Source organism: Sander lucioperca, chromosome 1 (assembly GCF_008315115.2).
Source record: "Sander lucioperca isolate FBNREF2018 chromosome 1, SLUC_FBN_1.2, whole genome shotgun sequence".
Classification (NCBI taxonomy): domain Eukaryota; kingdom Metazoa; phylum Chordata; class Actinopteri; order Perciformes; family Percidae; genus Sander; species Sander lucioperca.
The window spans coordinates 9,111,218-9,133,713 of NC_050173.1; the positions used below are offsets into that span (position 1 = coordinate 9,111,218).

The 22,496-nt window shown below is 41.8% G+C and overlaps 1 protein-coding gene across 6 annotated transcripts; it reads right to left on the minus strand.

The window, feature by feature from the left end:
• Nucleotides 1-427: 427 nt before the first annotated feature.
• Nucleotides 428-20,812, minus strand: cplane1 (ciliogenesis and planar polarity effector 1). 6 transcript variants are annotated; one of them, XM_036006818.1, is made up of 50 exons: nucleotides 20,592-20,812; nucleotides 20,141-20,294; nucleotides 19,909-20,044; nucleotides 19,707-19,826; nucleotides 19,209-19,441; nucleotides 18,979-19,082; nucleotides 18,745-18,901; nucleotides 18,546-18,649; nucleotides 17,704-17,886; nucleotides 17,151-17,400; nucleotides 16,862-17,038; nucleotides 15,472-16,262; nucleotides 15,175-15,365; nucleotides 14,907-14,987; nucleotides 14,655-14,819; nucleotides 13,220-13,384; nucleotides 12,910-13,141; nucleotides 12,664-12,800; nucleotides 12,356-12,573; nucleotides 12,084-12,248; nucleotides 11,719-11,866; nucleotides 11,522-11,631; nucleotides 11,281-11,430; nucleotides 11,061-11,172; nucleotides 10,272-10,587; nucleotides 9,067-10,179; nucleotides 8,625-8,776; nucleotides 8,444-8,532; nucleotides 8,291-8,355; nucleotides 7,725-7,995; nucleotides 7,260-7,634; nucleotides 6,512-7,153; nucleotides 6,242-6,423; nucleotides 6,064-6,151; nucleotides 5,883-5,967; nucleotides 4,999-5,133; nucleotides 4,697-4,759; nucleotides 4,502-4,587; nucleotides 3,943-4,159; nucleotides 3,543-3,808; nucleotides 3,329-3,428; nucleotides 3,023-3,163; nucleotides 2,764-2,806; nucleotides 2,493-2,624; nucleotides 2,233-2,413; nucleotides 2,076-2,131; nucleotides 1,824-1,991; nucleotides 1,518-1,624; nucleotides 1,111-1,388; nucleotides 428-992 (listed from the first exon to the last, which is right to left on the minus strand). In XM_036006818.1, the coding sequence occupies exons 2-50, from the start codon at nucleotides 20,219-20,221 to the stop codon at nucleotides 837-839; spliced, it is 9,717 nt and encodes a 3,238-aa protein (XP_035862711.1). In that variant the 5' UTR covers nucleotides 20,222-20,294; nucleotides 20,592-20,812; the 3' UTR covers nucleotides 428-836. The 6 variants fall into 6 exon arrangements, with proteins under 6 accessions (XP_035862711.1, XP_035862646.1, XP_035862662.1 ...); XM_036006753.1 differs by having other exon boundaries at nucleotides 1,518-1,645; XM_036006769.1 differs by having other exon boundaries at nucleotides 1,518-1,645; nucleotides 2,233-2,410; nucleotides 13,220-13,387.
• Between the last annotated feature and the right edge of the window lie 1,684 nt (nucleotides 20,813-22,496).

Genomic DNA, 22,496 nt, shown 5'->3' on the forward strand with positions numbered 1-22,496 from the left:
CATAGAGGTGCACTAGTCTCGCGAGGTTTTACATTATTTTATGTCAAGGTTGTTCTCACCGAGCAGCAGTGAGACGATCGTCAGTCCAATTAATAACAAACAATACAAAAGTAAACGTTTAATACGGCGTCACTTTTTTCGTATACTAAGATGATAAAGATCTATACTGTTTATGTTGATGAACACAAGACTGGTAAAAAGCATGGCATCTGTTTCGTGTAGGAGACTTTTGTAGATCCACTGCAAAATCCTGTCTATAAAGCAATAACAAAACTCAAGAAGCTATCAATTGTCTAATATTTAATGGTTTTGGGAACTTTTAGTCTGTATGATACATGCTGAAAACTTAAGATATGTCAAATACTAAAACACATGCTGGTGTGATCCAGTGGGAAGCTGAAATGAGAGAATGAAAATGAGAGAAAACTGATTTTAAAAGCTTTAATCCAGATATGTTATTGTTGGAACAGTCAAGTCTATACAAAAATAAATTATAAATGTAGAAAACTTTACACTTAAATGGCGCAAACCAAGATTTTCCAGAAAAGGACAACACCGCAGATGTCAGTGAAACAAATATTCTACTAATTATATGAAAATTATTGTAGACCTACTTTACCAATAAAAAGAAATGTCAATCTGTCTTGACATATTTAATATCACTGCTGATCATTATCTAATTTATTAAACATATCTAAATATAATTTATACTATTGTACTTCAAAATGCTTCTGAATTACAGTATATTCAATAGGCACATAAAATCAAGTGTTTTCCAGTAATATACAAATCTATTAAGTGTCAAAGTGGTATTGTTTTTTCATTCCTTGTAACAATCAAGCGTCCTCTGCAGCCACCATCCTCTCGATAGCTGCCCAGTCTATTTTGCTGAGGCTGCTGCTGGCGCTCTCAGAAAGGTTGTCCAGCCAGTCCATTGCTGACACACCAGCTCTGGCACCATCATCCTGCTCATCCAACATTCCAGCCAAAACCTGAAGTGTATAACAATGTATGAAATTGGATAGGGAACCACATCATTATTATTTTCCATCTACAGAAGTCACAAATAGTCTCAGATAAAGGCTAATATGTGATTAACGTGATTCTCACTATGTTAGACTCCTCTGGTCCCAGCAGCCTATTCAATTTTGAAGTGGGCTCCCAAAGGTTTGCCTCTTCTCTCTCTTCCATCCTCGTCTGCTCCCTCAGGATCCCTCTCCCTACAGCAGTCCCTCTTAAAGGACCTTTGTTTGGCCCTGTCTTTCTCTGGTGTCCGAGGTGCCCTTCCTCACTCTGGCTGGCTGTGTGCAGTTTAGTGTGGCTCTTTGTGTGTGAGAGCATGCCACGTCTGGTCACCTGAGACATACGGTCCCTTGGCAGAGAAGTAACTAACACAAAATTCACACAACAAGTTTAGTAAATTCAATATTATCATACAGGGTTTTATCAACACATCATCTCTGTAAGCTTGTTTTGTTTTTGAAAGACATCAATGTTACTGAATATCATTATGATACCTGGTCTATGTAGTCCCAGTCTCGTGTAGTAATCCTCTGAAGGCTGTCCTTGCATTTCAGCAGTCCATGGACGAAGGTGGGGTTGAGCTTGTCCTGACTTAAGACTTCTTTTATCATTCGCAGATACACTGAAGAAAATATTACCTCCATTACTAGCTAATTCAGATGTTTAAAATCAACAGGTTTGGTTCTGTACAGAATCTGATCATTGTGGAATAATGAATGAATGATTAATGTTTTGTTAAATTACTACAACTATTCTTTAATGAGACCAGAACCTGGTCAGATTACTGTTGCAGGAGATACCTGTGAGTGCTACCAGAGGGTGGAGCAGAGTTGGATCGTGTAGTTAAGGGCACTGGTGAACCTTCAGTGTGTGAAGAATTGCGTAGTGTTGGGCGACTGGTGGGAAAGTCACTGGCCAAAGAATAGGCTTCCCGGGTCCTCTGGTTGTATTTCTCCAGTAGCATTAACCTATGAAATCAAATTGAAATAACAGTTAAGCATATTATGCAAATGCATGTTTATTGTGCACAGACAATGTAAACAGGTACATACTTTTCTTTATCCTTTCTGGTTCTCCAAATGGCTGCTTGATTCTTGTTTGCTGATTTCTGCAGGGGCAGAGCAAGCGAACAACAATGTGGATGTAATATTTTTTTTTTAATAACATACAATGACAATCATTTCTAGTAAAGAGGCAAATATATCTCACCACTGTTCCAGAGGTAGTAAAAGGTTTGTGCTCCCTCTCCCTCAGGCTCTCTCTGTGTTTGTGATAAACAGCCAGTCTTTCCCTGTGTTTCCTTCTCATCCAGATCCTCAGCTCTCTCCTCTCATCCTCTGGAAGAACACGTTTCTGCGACATCCAGCTAATTTGTTGCTCTTCCAGCCTGCTAGGGGTCACGTTACTTTTAAGCTCAATGATAAATCATAGTAATTTGGACAACACTGAATTGGTGGTAGGTACCATACCTGCTAAGGTGTGCAGTCTGTGAATTGGAGAGATCCAGGTCAGTCAGGGATATATACCCTTCCCTCACCAACTCGTCTAAGATTTCTGCTGTATCGGATAACCCAGTCTGACCCAGATTCTCCTCTGCCCATCTAGAGTTGGACAGGTAGAGGGTATTGTAAATTAGAATTGTAAATCTATTGTAAAATAGAAGAAATAACAGTGTGGTAAGCACATCCACAACAGATAATGTGAGTCATAACATGGTTAATATGATTTACTTAAACCTACACAGGAGATATTCCAGATGCTTCAGTCAGCTGATCTTTCATTTCTGTGGGAGCAACACAAACAGTTGAAATAGTAACTTTTAACATTATGACTCTACTGAGAAAATAACCATTTATCTGACTATACAAGGATAAAGAATCCATCAACATTTTTATTTTAATTATTCATTAACTTAAACAGCAGATGTTTGGCACTATGCCAGCCAATTTTTAAGGTAATAACAATTTTTAGGAAATGTTTGATTAAATTGCAACTTTACTTGGAGGTGTGTGAAGGTAGGAAGGACCAACATTGGGACTGTAAGAAGTGGAGTCATTTTGAAGGGCACATTCTTCTTCCCGATTCTCTTCTTCCTCTTCAAAGGCATGTTCAGTTGAAGTGTCCAGTCGTGGTAGCCATGCTGTTAGAGACAGGGGATGTACAACAGAGTCTAATTGGTAACAATACTACAGTGCTCTATTCAACTTTTACTTTTGTTTTTGGGTTTCAAGGACTTGAAATGTCATTTAAAATACTATGCAGTTCTGGCTATTATTACAGATGATTGAATAGTTGTAGGTCATACCTTGGTGTGGGACGGTCAGTCTGACAGTTTTTTTTAATGCTGTGGTAGTCTTTACATCAGGAGCAAAAACTGGGGTGAGCTTTTCAATAGTGTTCACCAGCTACACAAAGAAAGATATATAACATATATTTGTCAGCCTTCAAAGAACATTTGTAAACGTGGGTGTCATTAATAATATACAGGATAAATAATGAAGAACAACATGCTTATGTACCATCCTGGAGTTGGAAAAGTCCATCTCCAGATAGTCTGCAATGTTCTGTAGAGCAGCCAACTGAGCATCCAGCTCTGACAGGCGGGAGGAGAACCACACTGTAGGAGGTGTGGAGGATGAGGCACTGTGAGGTCCAACGCTCTGGGTCTTTATGGCTTGACAGATTTCAGAGTGAGGTGGATATCTGTCCATGTCTTGTGGAGTGATTCTCTCTGGATCCCTAGTGAGCTCAATGTGGCTGAGTGATGGCGACTCCTCAGGGATATCTAGAGTGTACAGAGCAACAGATATTTGGACCAAATTTTAACCAATGGTGTTGTGCTTCACCACTGATCTGATAGTATTCAGTATAAAGACATAACTGCATTAGAACCTTCAATATATAAAGACATATAAAGACCTGTGTGAGATCTCCAGTGGAGATCCTCTGGAATTGCGACTAAGGGTTGTGGATCCGCAGCATCGACACCACCACTCCTAATAACAGAAGTCGCAAGTACATGAAGCTGAGCAGAAGTAGGTGAAGAAGGGTGGATGGAAAGACAGGGTGGCAAGTCCTGATGCAGGTCTTTGTCTTCTAGATCCAAGACACTTATGAACTGGCGGCCATCCAGACCCTGAGAGACAAAGGCAGAGAAACAAAGAAGCCTTCATTAAACTGCCCATTAATTAGGTAAGCCCTTGCTCAAATGCAAGTTTCATAAAACAACTTCCAACATGAATGTATGAAGATCATGGTCCCTCCAAGAAAAAAAAAAAAAACAATTCCAATGTATGCTTTTTTGGATGGAGATCAATTTGTACTAATTATACTGCTTTCTACACACAGAATAGTAAGCACTAATGTATTATGTGTTGTATTCAAAGTGGAATGAAAGACCAATTCAGACATAGATTTGGAGTCTAAAAGCACCATTCACAGCTCCTGCTGGGTTCACCTTGTATGTCAGGCCTCTTACCAAATTCTTCTCTGGCTCCTGTGGGGTCTCCTCTGTTCCTTGAGCAAAGCGCTTGTCGCAAAACTGCAGATTCCCTGAACTTTGGGCTGGATGGAGACAACACACACAAACAAATAATGTTTAACTCTTCATTATATCCACAACAAATAAAAAGCAGTTTGCTATCATTGTACCAGGAACTTTAAATCCACTTACATTTAGGGCTACTCAAAGTCACAGAGGCAGAAACAGCTTTATCCACAAGTGTGGGAGGACAAGCTGAAAGAAAGATAATCCACATGTTACTTTCTCAGAATGTAGGTTTTTGGAAAACATGCACTTGAAACAACCCAGGCAGAAAAAGAGAAATCCAATTTATGTTATACATGTCTTATTGATAATAAAATAAATGCTAAAAACATTTCCTTTCAATTACAAATAAAAGCAACAATTGTGCAATAACACTACAACTCTGCAAAATGAATATTAACACTGCGTAAACCCAAACTCTTACTTACCTGGGTCTGTGTTGGTGAAAGCATCATGGCACTCTGGGGGTCTTTTACATGTGGAAGCAAAGGCATGGAGCTCAGCTGAAGTGGACACGGCCCTGTCCAATAATCTCTGACCAGTCAGCAAAGAGTCAAAGGACCCTGCGAGTTACAGGTAATTAGAACAACAGATCAATAGACATTATAATGTTCCAAAGTGTCTGGTCAAGACCTACATTATACTGTGTGCAACACATGTAAAACTAAGGGCCAGTAGATAAATTGCTGTGAAAAAGGTTTTACAATCTTTGTATCTTTATTCAATCAATGTAAATTTGAAAACTGCAACAATGCAGATTTCTGTCCTCCCTTTGAGATGTAGTGATGTGTGTTTCTTGCAATTTCTTTGACAAGTAATAAAATAATTAAATTCATTATACCTGTTTTTTCATGACTGCCTCGAGGTAAACCCTTTCTTTAGTGCTACCAAATGAAGGCAGAAGTATACTCCATAAGAACTTGGGAGGGTCATGTCAGACAACATCAAAACTTCTGATACCAACAATCCGACATTCACACCCACTTCCCACTGGGATTGGCCAGCTGTGAGAAGATGGGTTTGAACTTCCCTCTCGAGCTCTCTTTTTTCATTATTTACACAACTATTTTGTACAACACTATGAAAGTCTTTCAGGAGAGACTGTCAGAAAATGTTGGCTGTTAGCTCCATATTTAAATGATATCGCTTCTCCCCTCTCTCTGATGGCCGGCTTTTTACTCTGCAAGTAAAATGTGGCCTCTGGCAACATACTGGATATAGTTAGCTGCTTTTTCTGGTGATCACAATCCGCTTTGGACCTAAACTTTCTTAACATATCAGTTTATTTATGAAACGTGTATTTGACACTAACCAAACTGAGCAAAATTGGCAACATCTTGTCCAGGGGGGAGCTCTTCAGGAGCTGCAGGCTCTTCATTTATAGGCTCATTTGTTGGCTGTAGATATATTAGAACAAACAAATGATAGTGGAATTACACTTAAGCATTGATAGTAGCACAAAATACTTCTTACTAGAATAAATATTTTCCTACCTCTTGTGTAGGGATGATAGACTCATTTGGTCTGAATGTGACCTCTGCTTTTTTTGCCCTCCCCACCTTCTCCTCTCTCCTCTTCTGCCTATAAACAACACACAGATTGTTTAGTGATTAAGATAAAAAGCTAAAAAAGAAAAGAAAATCAATAACATTGAGACTAATATGTGATTGCCTCTTGCTGGAGTTAGAGCTCGCAAAAGTGGTAGCTCTTCTAGTGCTTTCAGGAGGTGGGTCTACTCTGAGCAACCGCAGTCGAGCCTCTTTAGCAATCTGCCTCCCGATCACTGAAGTTGTTAACTCCTCCATGGACATGAGACGGGTCATTTGTGCTGAAGGTGCTGCCTCGGGAACCATCTGTGGCAGAGACAGATATCTGTACATAAAACTACAATGCAAGATTTAATCATACCCAATTTCTTGAAAAAACAAAAGTATTACTTGCCATTTTTGGTCCAGATTCTATATGTAGAAGCTTGATCATAGGTGCGTCTCCCCACGGAGCTGCAATAACAGTAGCGGGCCTGGAAGAAGGTGGTAAGGGTAGTTTGGGGAACGTGGTGTTACTGTGTGGAACAGGCTGAAAGTGCAGTAGACGAATGCCCGGCATTGGTGCAGATGTATGAGCTGGTAAAGCAGTAGGAAGTAGGGAGAACCCTTGCCCCCTAGATCTTTCCAATGTCTGACTCTTGTGTTGAGAGTTCCTGGGAGTTGGATCATGTGGAGGATTACAATTGAGTTGTCTTTTTGGAATGGAGGTGGATTGGTCATGGTTTTTAACCTTGTGCTGCTGCGATTCTATAGTTGCAGAGGTTGCAGTGTGAAGTACCTGGGGGCCTTGAGGATGGTGTGGGGCACTCTGCTGGGATAATGGAGGACGGTGAAGCTGAAGTAATTTCAAGCCCAAGACCTGGGGAGCAGGAGCACTATGTATGCTATCATTAGAAGGCAGTAACACCGGGGCACTGTGAAAAGCATGACTGGTGCCAGTAGTGGCCAGAAGCCCCTGTGAGGGTGGGATTAACCTCCTGCTCTCCTGAAACTGGATTTCTGGTGACACTGCCTGGACAGAGAGTGGCTGCATTTCCTGAAGAAACAAAGAAAATTGTATTCAGCTTGGTTTCTCTGAGATTTTGTTATTGTTTACATGAAAGCACAATGTGTCACAACTTAACAGAACACGTGAGTAATACCTGATAATTTACACCTGCACCATTAGCATTGGAGGGTAGATTCCTGATGGTGTGATGCTGGCTGCCTGTTGGAGAGGTTTTCCCTGAGCTCTGGGTGGCAGGCTGGTCCGCAAACATGCATACAGGGGTCTGACTGAACTGAGGGTTGTTGGATCTTGGATCTAGTACACGTGCTTGTGTCTGAGGTGGCACAGAAATGGTGGTTTGCACGGGTGAGGCATCTGGTTGAGGGATGAAATTGGTAGCATAAGATGATGGCACATCAGGGTGTGAGGTGTTCATGTTAGACTGGGCCAAAGAAGAGCTCTGCTGGGCAAGTTGCAGGTTAGAAAATGAAGCTCCCAAAACCTCCATCAGGCTCATGTAGTTGATATGCTGTAATGAAGGACAAAATCACTTCAGATCAGAGTCAATCTAAAGAGTCAGTAGAGTGCAAACCTTTCCTTTTGGTTAATTTGTTTTTACCTGAACCAATCTGAATAAGTCTTCACCCAGACGCTGTCGCATTTGCGGAGTCTGATTGGATAGCGGCTGATGGGGGGCTGTGGAATCTGCAGTGGGTGCACCAGCTGTGGAGCTTTGTGGCTGGAGGCTTGGATGATCCACAGGTGTGTTGGGGAGCAGCATTCCAGGTGAACCAGAAGGCTCTGCATGGGCCGCTGCCTCAGGCTGGACAGTAGGATGAGCTTGGGGCTCTGGGTGTGGGGGATCTTGCAGTCTTTTAGCTCGACTGTGGCTTAAACAACAAAACAGCCCCCAATGTCAACAACGGTTGTGTATGTTTGCATGTTGAATGTATAAAATAACTCAGCAGGAATTATGTTGTATTCTATTTCTATAATGTCTAACTACAACTATCATTAACATTACATCATTACATAACATGGTAAGGCTTAACATCTCAAAGAAGTATGCAATAATGAGCAAACTTCTGCTATAATCTTGGCACTGACTTAATGCAGTAATAGCTCTCCTTTTACACATTCAGGGTGCGCACTTGCAAAGTAAATAAGTTTACTTTAAAAACTTACAGAGAGGTGGAGCTAGACAAGTCTTCAGCATTTTCTGAGAATTCCAGGTCTGCAAGCTTTAAACTCTGCAAAGAACAAAGACAACAGTTTTGTGTGCTTTGACATCATTGATGATACAAATGAAGAATGGGAATCCTGAATGGTAATATTCACCGTTTCAGGCGTGCAGATGCTTTCAGAGATGGTCCTATTGGAAACACACCTATTGGACACTTCAAAGCCCTCACTGTCACTGCTTTTGCCTACAAATATCAAACACATCAATTAATATACTCTCTTATAAGAGTCTGCATTACAGTAGCTTTGATGACCCAAGATAACTTAGGTAGTCTACCTTCTTTTTCAGGTGTAACATCTAAGTCATCGAGAGATGGTTGTTGTGAACTGGATTGTCTCTGCTGAGCATCAAAGGTCAGTTGATCCTGGCCATTAGGGAGAGGTGTCCTGTGGAATGTCAGTTCTTCTGGTTCATCTGTGTGAGAACCACTGCAGGGAAACAAATAATATATAACTACAGTAGGTTATTCATATTTACAGTAAAACTGGACGGAACTCTGCTGTTTTATATGAAACTGGTCAGGACATTAAACCATGTCAAATGATGAATCAGTACAAAACAAACATATCAAACTCTAAATTATACATTATCACCTATTTACACACATTTTTTATTTTGCCTGCTGCATTTTTTACATTACCACCATGTGTCCAATTACTGTCATTTGTTATATAAATGCAATAATAAACCATTGTAAATAAAAACATGGGGCACTCACATTGACAGTTCTCCTTGCTGTAGATTGTGATAAAGACCAGTGATGGGAGTGTTGGCTGATCCCGGGTAGCCTGTATCAACACTGCTCTCTCTCTCCAGCTTCCTATCCACCTCAGGTTGCAGCACAGGGGCTACAGTCCATTGGGTTTCTGGAACTCGGATGTGGGCACTGTAGCGGTCAGTCCCAAGTAGAGCAGTGTACCTGTGCTCAAGCAAGCTAAGAGAAGTGAGGACAGCAGGCGCTGAGGCTTTGACACGGATCACTACTCCTTCACTTCCTCCATCCCCTCCTCCCCTCTCTTTCTTCTTTTTCCCATGATGTCCTAGTAGCAACCTCCTATCAGCCCAGCGTACCATCCACTCCAGCAGCCTGCCCAGCTCTGGAAACCGAGCCTCTAATTTAGGGTCCAAACCCTGCTGCAGTTCAATCACTGCCTCCACAGAAGTTGAGGAGCCAAATATCACGCTCTCTGAAGGCTGGCCCGTGGGAAAGGCACTTTGAACAGGGCTAGTTTCAGAACCAAAGAGCCCTCCCTTCATTCTTTGCCTTAAATGCCTCTGCTGTCTGAGACCAAACAAACCTTTTGGCCTGCCAGTTCTCAGGCCAGGAAGAGAGTTGACAGAAAGACTAGTTCTGGATACAGGAGCTTCACTCCAGATGGAGGAGGTTTGCAGATCGGGTGTTGAATCCTTTTTCACTGGCTTGTAGCAGCAGCCGGCTCTGAACACTGGAGGATCATTGCCCAAGTGTTTTCTCGCTGGATGGTGCACATCTCTTTGACGGCGATGAACCGTTGTGAGCACATCAAAGGTGAGAGAATGCAACTCTCTCTCCCGCAGCTGGGAGGAGAAGCACTTCAACAAAGGTAGTTCACTGTCTGAGTCCCTTCCATCAGCACTATCCTTCTCTAACACGTAGCTGAGGAAGAGCTCCAGGAAATTTAGATACTCATCATCTTCCAGCTCAAACTCCCAGGTGCCAACCACTGGTAGGGAGGGCTGCTCATTCTCCTTGGCATTCCCTGGCTGACTCTGCTCCTGAATGATGCTTTCAATCTTAGTAGCCGTCTTCTTTGCATGTTCTCTGCCTCTTACCTTTTTTGCTTTTTTGCCCCTGCAAAGAACAACACAGAGCACAGAATAAGCCACAACACAGATACATGATACCTCTGTGTAATGGTAGTGCTAGTATTCTACGCTGGCTACCTTGTTGTTGCCCTGCTATGCATTTCAGGAGAGATATCTTCAGATGTATTATCCACTGTGTCTCCATCACCGTAAACTGGGGGGAAGCCACAGTCAGTTAAGGTGCTGGCGCTCAAACTTGTGCCCAGTGAGAGTTGCCGTAACACGGCCATCCCGTGTTTGCTTCCCCTGTCCTCCTCTTCCTCCATTTTCTCCCACAGATGGAGCTCAGGGGGGGCCAGGTGCCTCGTCAAACGCCCAAGATGTTTTCTCCTCTGCCTGAATTTGTCTTGAATCACAATCATCATCAACTCGTTGATTTCCTGTTTTTCCCCCTCTAGAAAACAAACAGAATAACATTTATAAATACATCACATATGTTTAGGAAGTCATGGATAATACGTAAAATTAGGGCTGGGCAATATATCGATATAATATTGATATTGTGATATGAGACTAGATATCGTCTTAGATTTTGGATATCGTAATATTGTGATATGACATAAGTGTTGTCTTGCCTACGTAAAATACATTATCCTAAATCCCTCACTCAAAGGAATACACAAAGCTTTGAGGATTTTAAACCATAATAGTATATAGAGATCATACGTTACCAACACTAATCTAATGACCCGGCAAATCACCATAAGAAATAATCTCTGGGGTCGTCACAAGTTTTCACTACATTTTTTATAGAATCATTATTTAAAATGTAACCATCAGGTAAGTTAAACAAAAAACTGCATTCCTGCTGTTTAAGTTCTGTTTAGTGCCTTAAAGCAACTTGTTAATGAACAGAGGTGTTCGTACCAAGGACATTGCATCGCCTCAGTCTCTGCAGCAGTGAGTTGTATTTCTCTCTCAGAGGGACTCTGACAGACTCTTCCTCCTCTGGGAAGGCTCGTACCAGCGTGTCTGCCACCTGAGAAGAAGAACAGGCAAGTATGATAAATTTACTCACTTAATGTCATTCTGTTTTACTTTGATAAACACTGTCTATGTAAGAAAAGGCAAGAAAAAGTCATATCACCAGAGAGAGAGGAGGAAGTTCAGACACAAGGCTGAGCAGTATGTCCTGGAGGATCTCCTCAGCATTAAGGAAACAAGAGAAAGGCAGGAACCGACAGGCCCAGCGGAGAGCATCAACACAGGTAGATCTCACTTCTGAACCAACAGGGATCTTAGAAACACAAATACACACATCATAGGGCATCTACGGCTGAGGATATTTATATATAACCATGTTACACAATTAAACACTAAAGGAATACCTGTTCATCTCTACAATGCTGTCTGGCGGCCTGATACTTCCTGCAGGAAATGGAGAGCTGGTCCCTAACATGAAGCATCCAGCACAAACCACACAGCTCCCTGAAACAGACTTGTGGGAAAAAAATATAGTCAATAAGTACTACCTGAAAGTAGATCATCGATTATGATATCCGCAATTCACTGAGTTGTGTCTTACTAATAGTTTGAATGGTGTCAGGGTCCAGGTGACCGTCTTTATTAGGCCCCTGTCTGAAGAATCCATTACGGGTGACGAACTTCATCAGGCCCTCTGGGAAAGCCTTTTCTTCTTCAGCGGCTGATAGATAGCAGTACTTCTTCCTGATCTGAAAACAACATCACATATTTGCACTATTTATTTCTTTTTTGCATGATGAACCAGTTAAAGTGTAGTAAAAAGGAAAATATTTTTGTTGTCAAAAAAAAGCTTGTATTTTGCAATGCATGAAATTGTAAACAAAGAATGTCAGTTATGTCAGCCTCACTTGGGGACCTTTAATCCTCTTATTAAACTGATAAATACCCTTTAGCCCTAGAAAGTACCTTGTGTAGTATGTGTCTGGCACGGCGCAGATGGCTGATGTACCACTGGGCAGCAGGATGGCAACAACGTGCAGATCTCAGAAGTAACAGTAATCTTTGGAGAACTCCAGACACTTTGTGGCGTGACGCAACTTCTGTAAACTGCCCTATTGTCCCTATTGGGTCCTACACACACACACACACACACACACACACACACACACACACCATTTAATTATAGAATATATATGTAAATGTACTGTATGTAAAGGTTAATCTTCTATGTTATGAACCTGTGTGTTGGGGGATGGCTGAGGGCAATAAAGAGGTGGGGAAGGCAGATACAGTCCACTGGGCACCAACAGAGGCAGGCAAGAACACAGGTCTTTGGCTGTTTCCAGCAAGGAAGACAATGGTGAAGACATAACATTTACTCCAGCCATGACTGAAGCCTTCAGAATGTCCTGTATAGAAACCTGTAACAAGTCCCACTCTTCTCCTTCCGAAGGGTCTAGCAAAAGGAGTTGAGACAAAGCATAGATTAAAATCAAAGGGTTCTACATGCATTGTTGACTTCTTATAACTGTCAGGTCTCACTAACCTGTAAAACTCTTGTCACCATCGTTATGTCTGCGCTCTTGGGAGTCAGACTTATTGCCAAGAAGACACTCCAACTCAACCTGAAAAATGCTTTCTGGTTTTAAAGCTGTTGGGAGGTGGAACTCTCTCCTCCTGAGCCTGTCATAAAAGATGTCACAGAGATGTTCATGAAAACAAACATCGTAAATTTATTCTAGTGAATACATTTCATTCACTCCCTGATCATAATGTATGCTTTCACACTGACCAAGTGAAGTCAAAGTGGTCAGTGCAGTAATTGGTATAGGCCAGGCTCAGAGAGGCTGCTGTCTTCCAGTCACCAAGATGATAAGCCAACCACACAGTCTCAGGAAGCAGACCCCCTAGCAGAAGCAGGTCCTGGGCGTAATCTACTGTCCATACTTCTGACAGTTGCTGTTGTCGCACTGCTTTAGCCACCTCCACCTGGCACAGTGGCACCAAGCGCCCAACACTAGCGGCTGAGAAAGAACATGTTACCAAATAGCAATACATTAAGAAAAGATCTTTTTAACTGACAAATAATTATGGAAACACACCATGAGGTAGATGTAGTGGAGGCAGGATGGCCACATGGTGGGGGGGCAGGATATAGAGGGGTTGGTTGGTGAAATAAGAGGCCATGAATCTCCCCAGGGTCTGAACCACAGCACAAGCTGCGTCACTGTGAAGGTCCATTGGCAGCCACGGGCAAGGAAGAGGGTCTGCTGCAGGGCATAAAGGCAGAGCTTCTAGCTAACTTAAGCGACTGTGAACATGGAATATCAGTTATTTCTAAAACAGCTATGCTGAGAAGGGCATTTGTGATGCAGCAGAATGTGCTAACAAAAAATCTGCAGCAACTGTGTCAAACTATTGAAAATCACAGTTACATTGCATTGCATGTCATTTAGCTGACGCTTTTATCCAAAGCGACTTACAATTGCTATATATGTCAGAGGCACGCCACTGGAGCAACTAGGGGTTAAGTGTCTTGCTCAGGGACACATTGGTTGATGTATCGCAGTGGGAATTGAACCCAGATATCCCACTCCAAAGGCATGCGTCATATCCACTGTGCCATCACCACCCACCACCCAGTTTATAGCACCTGGATTAATTCATTCTTTGCAGACTGATTAGTACCAAAAATATTAACAACATTCCCCCATTCAATATCATAATTTTTAATATAATTTTTTTTTATTAAAATAAACCTAATACTACCACTACTATTACTATGATGTTATAGTTTACTATCTGAGGGTGGGCAGGGGGAGGGTCATAGTAAATGCTATTCACATGTACTTTTTGTACCGATTGTCCTCTATGAGAAGAAAAGGACAACTCAATAAACATAGTAAAAAAAACATCTCCCCCATTCGCCACATTAATTATTTAGACAGAGAGGACATCCCAAAGGAGGAAAACATATTTTGACCACACAGCCTGGACAGTGAGACATTTAAAGCCAACTCAAAGGCCAGTATGACATACAGTATTGAAACCTTTTGAGATCTCTCAGCACTGCATATCAGTATGTAGGAGCTATTTACAACTTAATTCTAGGGCTGTCCTCGACTAAAGAAATTCTTAGTCGACTAACACTTATATGATTTTGTCGATTAATCGATTAGTTGATGTAATTGACAGAGCTGTGCTCTTTGAGAGGTGATTAAGACTAGAAAAGCACAATATAAATGTAGTTAATGAACCATCTGTAAAACTGAGTTTCTCCACAATTAATCCTGCAAAAGCACCACTTTAAATCTTGTGCTTACCAGAAATGTGCTCATAAGTTTCTTGGAAATGAGTACTTAAGCATGAATAAGCATAAAAAATGACTCATCAACTAAAGAAATCTTAGTCGACTAAGACCAAAATGACCGATTAGTCGACTAATCGACTAAGAGGTGGCAGCCCTACTTAATTCCATTAGCTGACTCACACATGAAAGCCCTCTAAAAGACTAAGGAATTATTGACCACTGCTGACCTGTTATGCAGGTCATGCTGTCCTCCTGGTGTCCAGCCCTGTGCAGAATCAGGCGGGCCATGTGGTCCCCCAACTCCTGGGCTTCTCTCAGACGGTACTGGGAAAACAGACTGTATAGGAGTGCCAGACAAAGCCGTGTCTCCTTGAAGACACTACGATCACAGCCTATAAGAAAGACATATGATTACCATTTTAGAGTGAATGTGACCTTGGGGTGTACTTCATTAGAAAAATTGAAGCAGTGGTTCTTACTTTTGTTACTCTCCTCACAAATCTGTGACCGCCATGTATCAGCACTTTTTGGGTATGAGCCACACAGAAAAAAATGTTCACCTAGGGGGAGAAGAGTGAAATACTAAACAACAATTATTATTCACATATTTAGACATAACTCTAAGGTTTTCTTCAATTTGAACCACAGTTAACTTATTTTGCATATGGTTTGTTTTAAACTACTTAATTTATTTCCTGTAGCTGGTGCAATAACCATAGTTAGATAAATAATCATTTTGCTACAGACCAGGGTAACTCAGCAGTGCAGGCCCCTCCTCTAGCCTTTCTCCTGTAGCCTGCAGAGCTGTTTGGATCTGGGACATGATGACAGACACCTGTTGCTGTTCCTCCTCCCAGCCATCACAGCCTTTAAAGCTTTTCAGTTCCTCCATATACTGCTGGGTGACCTTGTAGACCCACTGCCACACTCCCAACAATCTGAAAACATGACATGCAATGACTAAGACTGGCATCCACGATAACAAATAACTGACTATTTCCTGATAAACAGTGACACATAAAAAGCCAGAGAGATGGTCTGTACCTGCTGGATGGTCGCTGGGGAACAGGTCGTGCCCGATGTACAAAACTGGATTTCTCTTCCTTCTCATCCTGTAACAGAGGCACATAATGTGCATCGGAAGGCCAGAGCTGTTGTGACTGGGAAAGAGATTCCTTTTCTGCAGAGGACCAGACAGTTCTTTGATGCAGGCTGTAGGTGTGATCAAGAGAAGCAGAGAACAGCTCCAAGATAAGCATGACTGTGGATAGACTACGAGATGATAACTGACAGTGACCAGTCTGGTGGGAGTCAGGGTGAGGGGTCAGCAGGAGACGTATCAGCCGTTTACTGAGCTCTACCACCAGCCCCAGGCAGCAAGGCCCATCTGAGTGACTGCTATCCCAGGGAAGAAAAGACAAAAGGGCTTTGAGAAGTTGCAGAAGGCATGTAGGAACCGAGGCATTCTTTTTCTCTGTGTGGACCTCGGAGCAGGGGATCAAATGGAGTAAAGCAGCAAATCGCACCACACAGTAGAGGGTATGCTTCAGCAGACGAGTTCTGTTTTCCACAGCATTTCCTAGAGACATGCCAAAAGCCCAAGCTGTTAACAGCTTAGTCTGGATTTTTCCAAGTTCACAATGAAGAAAAGGAGTCTTCCTCTCTGTTTCAACAAAGTCCTTTTCATACCCTGGACTAGTAACAAGTCCAGTGTCAGTCTGTGTGTCCAGGGCGTGGAGTGTGTCAAACATCGAGGCAAACTCCAGACGGCCGCCATCCTCAACATGAGAACCAGCAGGTGGCCCATCTACATCAGAGTCATCCTCAAAGAAAGTCTAGGAAACCACACAAACAAACAGCAGGTTACAGACACCAAACATAAGTGAATCAAGCAACTAATACAGCAGCCATGACACATTATTACTCAGGGTAATCACATGCACTATAGTAATTAGATTTTCACTGTAAGCAGTAATCTGACATCCAACATTGCTATGTAAACAGAGAAGGCTGCATTTTTGACAAGTTATAAGACAAGGGGATATAAACTTTAAGACACTAAGAATATGTAAATGCTGGTACAAAAATACAGTAGGGATGGTAGGAAATGTGATTTCTAATCTGCTTTTTACCTTCATGTAAATGTAGCCCGTCAGTGTATATAGCCTACACAGGAATCTAAAGCTATACATTTCTCTTTTTTTTTTTTTTTAAAGATAATTTTTGGGGACTTTTCCCTTAATTTGATAATGACAGTGGATAGACAGCAAAGGTGGGAGAGAGATGGGGGATGACACGTAGCAAGGGACCGCAGGTCGGATCCGAACCTGGGCCGCTGCAAAGGACTCAGCCTACATGGGGCGCACGCTCTTACTGGGTGAGCTAGAGGTTGCCCCAAGCTATACATTTCTAGTTTATTAACTATGTGACCAACCTGTACTTTTTCAAGAAGCTCCTTGGTACCACCCAGTGTCCCCTGATCCTGCAGGAAAAGTGGCAAAGTAGATCCATCTGTGGCTGCTGAAATGACAGAGTCTGTGGGTCCACGTGTAACAAGGCTGCTGTCAAGATTAAGGCAAGATAGGGATTCCAACCATGCCCTCACATGAATCTGAAAATAATGAATGTGAGGAAACCATATTATCAAAAATAGTCCTGTAGAAGGTACATACAAAGCTGAAGCTGATCCCTGTTCCCACTTCTAGAAGTGCCTGGTTTACCACCTGTGATTTATCCAGTATCCGACTGGCTTTCTCAAGGTCCATGCTTGTGTCCTTTAGAAGTGTTGTCAGGAACAGGGCAGGAGAAGGCCTATCCAGCACCCTCATAACTGTGGCCATGTAGCCATCAGACACAATGAGATACATCAGCCGTGGATGCCAGGTCACAGAATACCGCTGCCTCAGGACATCCCGCACAGACAAGCTGGAGCTGGACAAAGAGGCCGCCTCTTTACCTGCAGACATTGGCGCCCTGCAAAGGGGAAAGGATAGATTTTTTTTTTTTTTTATCGCAGACATATTCATGCTGAAACAATTAATTGATCAATCGATTAGTCGATCGCCAACTATCAACTTCTTTGATAAACAAATAATCGCAAATAATAAAAAGAGTATGAGGATTTGCTGATTTTCTCTCAATCAAGCTAGTAATCAGCAGAATAATTGATAATCGAAAGAATTGTTATTTGCAGCTTATAATATACATAATTAAACATTACATGTTGGATATATATGCTTCAATTCTTGGGACAACAGAAAGTGATGTAGGGTATACCGGTAAGTGACAAGAGGGTGCAGGGGTAGGAAGTGTGCAGGCCCAAAGTCAACATTGCAACCGCAGCTTGTTAGAGTGAGAAGCCCCCCAAGGCGAGCTAACATAAGAAGGGAGCCTCTCTTCAGAACACAGGCCAGGAAAAGACCGCCTGGTGACCAGCTCACACTGCTCACCCAGTAGGACCTAAAACAGAAGATATGTAAAGTCCATTTCTAAATATATACACACTGTATCCACTGTAAGTCCAGACCAAGGTCCGCATCCAGACCAGACGGAAAGTCAATTTGGACAAAAACGTCGAAAAAGGCGTCGAAAAAGGCGTCAAAAACGTCGAAAAATGTCGAAAAATGTTTAAAGAAAACGGACAAAACATTGGAAAGAAGTCGAAAAAAACGAATCAAAAAAAATCTACAAAAACGTCCTTTTACTGCATGAAGCTTAAAATAAGGTACCGTTGGTTACCGGTTTCAAATTTCATGTAACGATACCCAAATCAGTACAAAAGTTGAGCAGGAAAACAGAGAACTCATCATGAATATATATTGCTCAAAAGTTAAAAGTGAGTTGATTAAATGTTATTTTGTTATTGCCAACCGTTCCGGATCTCTGACCTAGAATAAAAATTGGATGCAGACCTTTGAGTGATACGTTTGAGAACCCCTGCTGTACATCAAAGATTTGAAAAGTAGTTCTTATGACAGATGGCATTCTGATGATGCCACACACCCTTTGGTAGCAAAAATGTCCTGGTGTCTTATATCTTGGCAGTCTTAATACAATTGTATATTGTGATATTGTTGTCTTTGTTGGTGATGTCCCATTTTTATTCATGCATACCGTACCTTATGTATTTAGAGGGGATCTCCATTTTTTTACTTCCACATCCTCCGAGGCCACTTGATATGGAGACAAAATTCTGTGTGCTCATAAAGAGGACCTGTGTAGCCTGCATTCAACAAGAGGAAATATAAATCTTGATTTATATTTCTGAAAAAAACATGTGAAGATGTGAAAAAAGAGATAGACAAGCCAAATGCTCACCTTAGGCTGTCTCTGGTTCAGCACGATGGCTAACAGGCGCCCATCTGGGGAGAAAGCTGGCAACAAGGCCCCTCTGGACTTCACTGGTTGGCAGGGCGGCTTGAGACGAGACATGTGGTATGTCTTGGTGGCCCACTGTATGCTGTATCCCACAGAACTACAAAAAGAAATGTGTACTTTTAACTACTGTAATACTCAATGAGTTCTGTCTTTTACATAGACCTGCTCACTCACCCCACTTTCACATGGCAATCTTCCCATTGGATTTTCAGGCAAGTGATGATTAACTTCTTCCCAGATGTGAAAACAAAGGCTGATAAGCAGGCATCACCCATACACTAAGTTTGGAGAAAAATAAAATGAGAGATATATATTTTTTTAAATGGATAAAATGAAAATCAGAAATGGAGTGCAGGTCTGTATGACACAATATGTCCAATATATATTATTTTCATTATACAGACCTCTGTCTTGGTGAAGATGGTGTGATGGGATGCTTCTTTGTCTTTTGAAGAAGGCAGAATGGATTCTTCAACGGGCTGTATATGTGCCCAGTGTCCCTTGACTAAGCCATCTCGTACCCCCGTCAAATCCCTGACATCTATACACTCCCACAGGAACACTTGCCCTGTAATGGCTACCAGGAGCACACGCATCCCATCCCCTGAAACATGGAGTGACAGTCGTCTGGCGTTCCCTGTGAAAACATAGACACATAAATCCAAGGATTGAAGTTTTAATATTTCATGTAATAACTGGAACCAGGATACTCTATGATCAACTAAGGTTAAAAAAAACACCCGCAAACCCGCCATTGTTATTTCCAGGATAAAATATGGAAGCAAATACTTGCACATCTCAGTTCAAGAATGCACCTTCCAACATCTTCCAAGTGAGTGTATGTTACGGTCTCACAGTAGACAGAATGCATATACATGTACATATACCTGTACTGTGCATACCTTGAACAGCAGTAGTTATTTGAACTACTTCTGGGACTGCTGCAGCAGTCTTCAACAAGTCTTTATCCCTGTTCCACAGAAACAGCTCTCCTGAGACCAAAAGTCCACAAAGCCACATACCTGAAACCCAAGAGACAAGAAATGTATTCTCAGTATTGTCAGGTAGCATGTATTTTGCTTTGAGTTTACACAATATAGTTACCATTGTTGGATGAAGCCATTGTCACCACACTGTTGAGCAAAGGATGGAGTTTAGGAGTCCTCTTCTTGGTGCGACCAGACACCATGTTGATCTCACTGATCCGTTTGTCATCTAACAGGAACACAGACTCCTTCTCCTGAAGAGAGACATGACACAAAGTCACGGTCATGTTTTCTGACAAGGAAAGCTAATTTTTAGTGTCTCTGGCTGAAATGCTTTTTACTGTTTTCACCTTCCCAAGCCAACAGAATCGCGGCCATGGTTTCTTCCGTTTGATGCTGGATGACAAAACAACGTCCAACGTTAGCTCCATGTTTAAAAGACAGCATCAGTTCTTCCTCTTGATTATCCCCTCAGGAAGAGTTTATCAAGATTGCAGGATCCCACTAGTCAAGCAAGACAATATACATATGTAGCTAGGTTAGCTGACAAGCAACAGTTTTATTTGCTACAATGTAACGATTTTGATTAGCTAGCTACGTAACGTTAACTAGTTAGAAATATGCGATGGAATCCTTATATGTTTACAGCAATGCGTGACATGTACTGACAATGTTAAAGTGTTAATAGCTAATGGTATCCATTGTTTGAACCAACGGAAAACATCGCCAATTTTAACTAGCATTAGCCACCTAGCTATTGTTGCTTACTGCGCGGAGCATTGGTCGCGAAAAAAGTCTTACCTGAGCAATTAAACTACATTGGTTGTACTCAAATGTTATGCTCACATCATTTGGTTGCGGGGATGTTAATATAGCTGTGCTATTTTATGTTGTTCTGTAGCTAATCATAAAATATTTCGAAACTCCCTCCCCTTCAGTAGCCAGAATTGTTTCCCATGATCCTCTTGGCAACGCGTTGCTGTGGAAACGAATAAAAACCTAGAGCCTAGCCGACGCCTTGTTGGGGGAATAGTGTTTGATTTGTTTCTTTCTTATATACAGTCTATGGATTTGTGCCCTCTGTTAAACCCCGTGACCCGAACCCTTACAAAAATGTATTATTTCATTTGTGGGGTTTATTAAGCGTGATGTCTACCTAAAGCTTGTGATGAACTGTGTTACTTTATTTTTGAGCACTTCACTAAATATAATCTTCTTGACAGTTTACAGGACGTTACCGAGTTTAACTCTAGACTGATGAGTGATGGGGCTTTTGTTGCCACTCCATTATGGGGCAGCAATTCAGAGCCACTTGAATTGGCTGTGGTTTTGTATGCAAGATGGCTTTAATGATTCCCTACAGAATCCCTATTGAAGAGGTCATGTGTTTTTTGTTTGTTACCTTTTTTATTTTTTTATTTTTACACACACTCAGGGGCAGCAGGAGGAAAAAAAGGGCAGGGCATGTTGACACAATGCTATGGATGGGATGCACAAACACATTAAACAAAGGCAGTTGTGACTTGGGTTGACCTTTACAGAGCTGTGGAGATAGGTCTGGCAATGCGAGACTAGGTTGGCTTTAAATTTAACTATGGACTATTTAAATTGACCATATTGTTGCACATTAGGTTAATGCTGTCTTTGGAACTTTTGAACCCATCACACTCAAAGGCTAGGAACTTTAGGACTATGATTGCGTACCATTATCTTTAAGCAAATTCTGTATGGTGGTCTTTGTGATCAATGTAGAATGTCATACTCCAAAAAGACTCATAATACTCAACGACTAACAACTGGCAATGTGTAGTGCACTGCACATTCACAGATGCTTCAGAATATTGCTGCACAAGCATACTGTTGCCAGCAGATGGCAATGCTACAACAGACATTATACCCAGCATAGCAAAGTGTTTGAGTTCATGTGAAAGCCAGTTCTGACTAGAGCAGAAGAGATCACTGTGGTAGATAAACGGTGGCATAGAGGCTTTTTGTACTTTGCCTCTGGGCTATTGCAGATCTCTCTCCACAAGGTCAATTTTCTCTGAAGAACATGCAGGCCTATTAACTATCTGAATGTTTGTGTGCGGTAAGTGGTCCTCCTCACCATTAACATGCTATGGGTTGTGTGAACTCTCAAGCAATAAGGTCTCTTATTGGCTTGTCACAGAGAGTTATTAGGTTTGCCCCCCAGCCCCTGCTGGTATTTAATTACCCTTGTACTCTCTCCTTTTCATCATGATGAAGATGACAGCTGCAGGCATTGCCAATAGGTGAAAGAGGAGACTTCACCAGACCTTAATTGGTTCATTTGCCTCTGCCTGCCAGGCGCAGATGGAGCTCTTTATTACTGTCACTGCCAGGTACATTCTGGTCTGATGAGAACCATCGTAAGAGGCAGAGCTTGACATCCTATGAGGACATGATGACCTGACCAAAACAGAATGATAATCAGGATGAGAGTAGTTCAAGAAACAAACAGTTACAGCTCTATAAAGACTATGTTCAATCATAATATTTGTCAATAATTTGTTTAGTTTTTTTCAATAGAGCAAGACTACCAAGATATTGTCATGCTTATGAGCTTATTGTTTAATCAAGCTGAGTCCAGGATTTCAATTGTACCCCTTGGATCATTCCTCAATGAGACTTTTTGTATACTAGTAGCTGAGTGTGTGTGTGTGTGTGTGTGTGTGTGTGTGTGTG

What these genes read in the sequence shown, in the direction of transcription:
- cplane1 (XM_036006736.1), bottom strand. Translation starts at nt 20,221, where the DNA reads ATGGAGCTAACGTTGGACGTTGTTTTGTCATCCAGCATCAAACGGAAG. An exon ending in GATTGCCATGTGAAAGTGGG is followed by an intron (nt 18,902 to 18,978) that starts GTGAGTGAGCAG and finishes TTCTTTTTGTAG; the next exon opens with TTCTGTGGGATACAGCATAC. An exon ending in ACTTATTCAGATTGGTTCAG is followed by an intron (nt 7,635 to 7,724) that starts GTAAAAACAAAT and finishes CCTTCATTACAG; the next exon opens with CATATCAACTACATGAGCCT.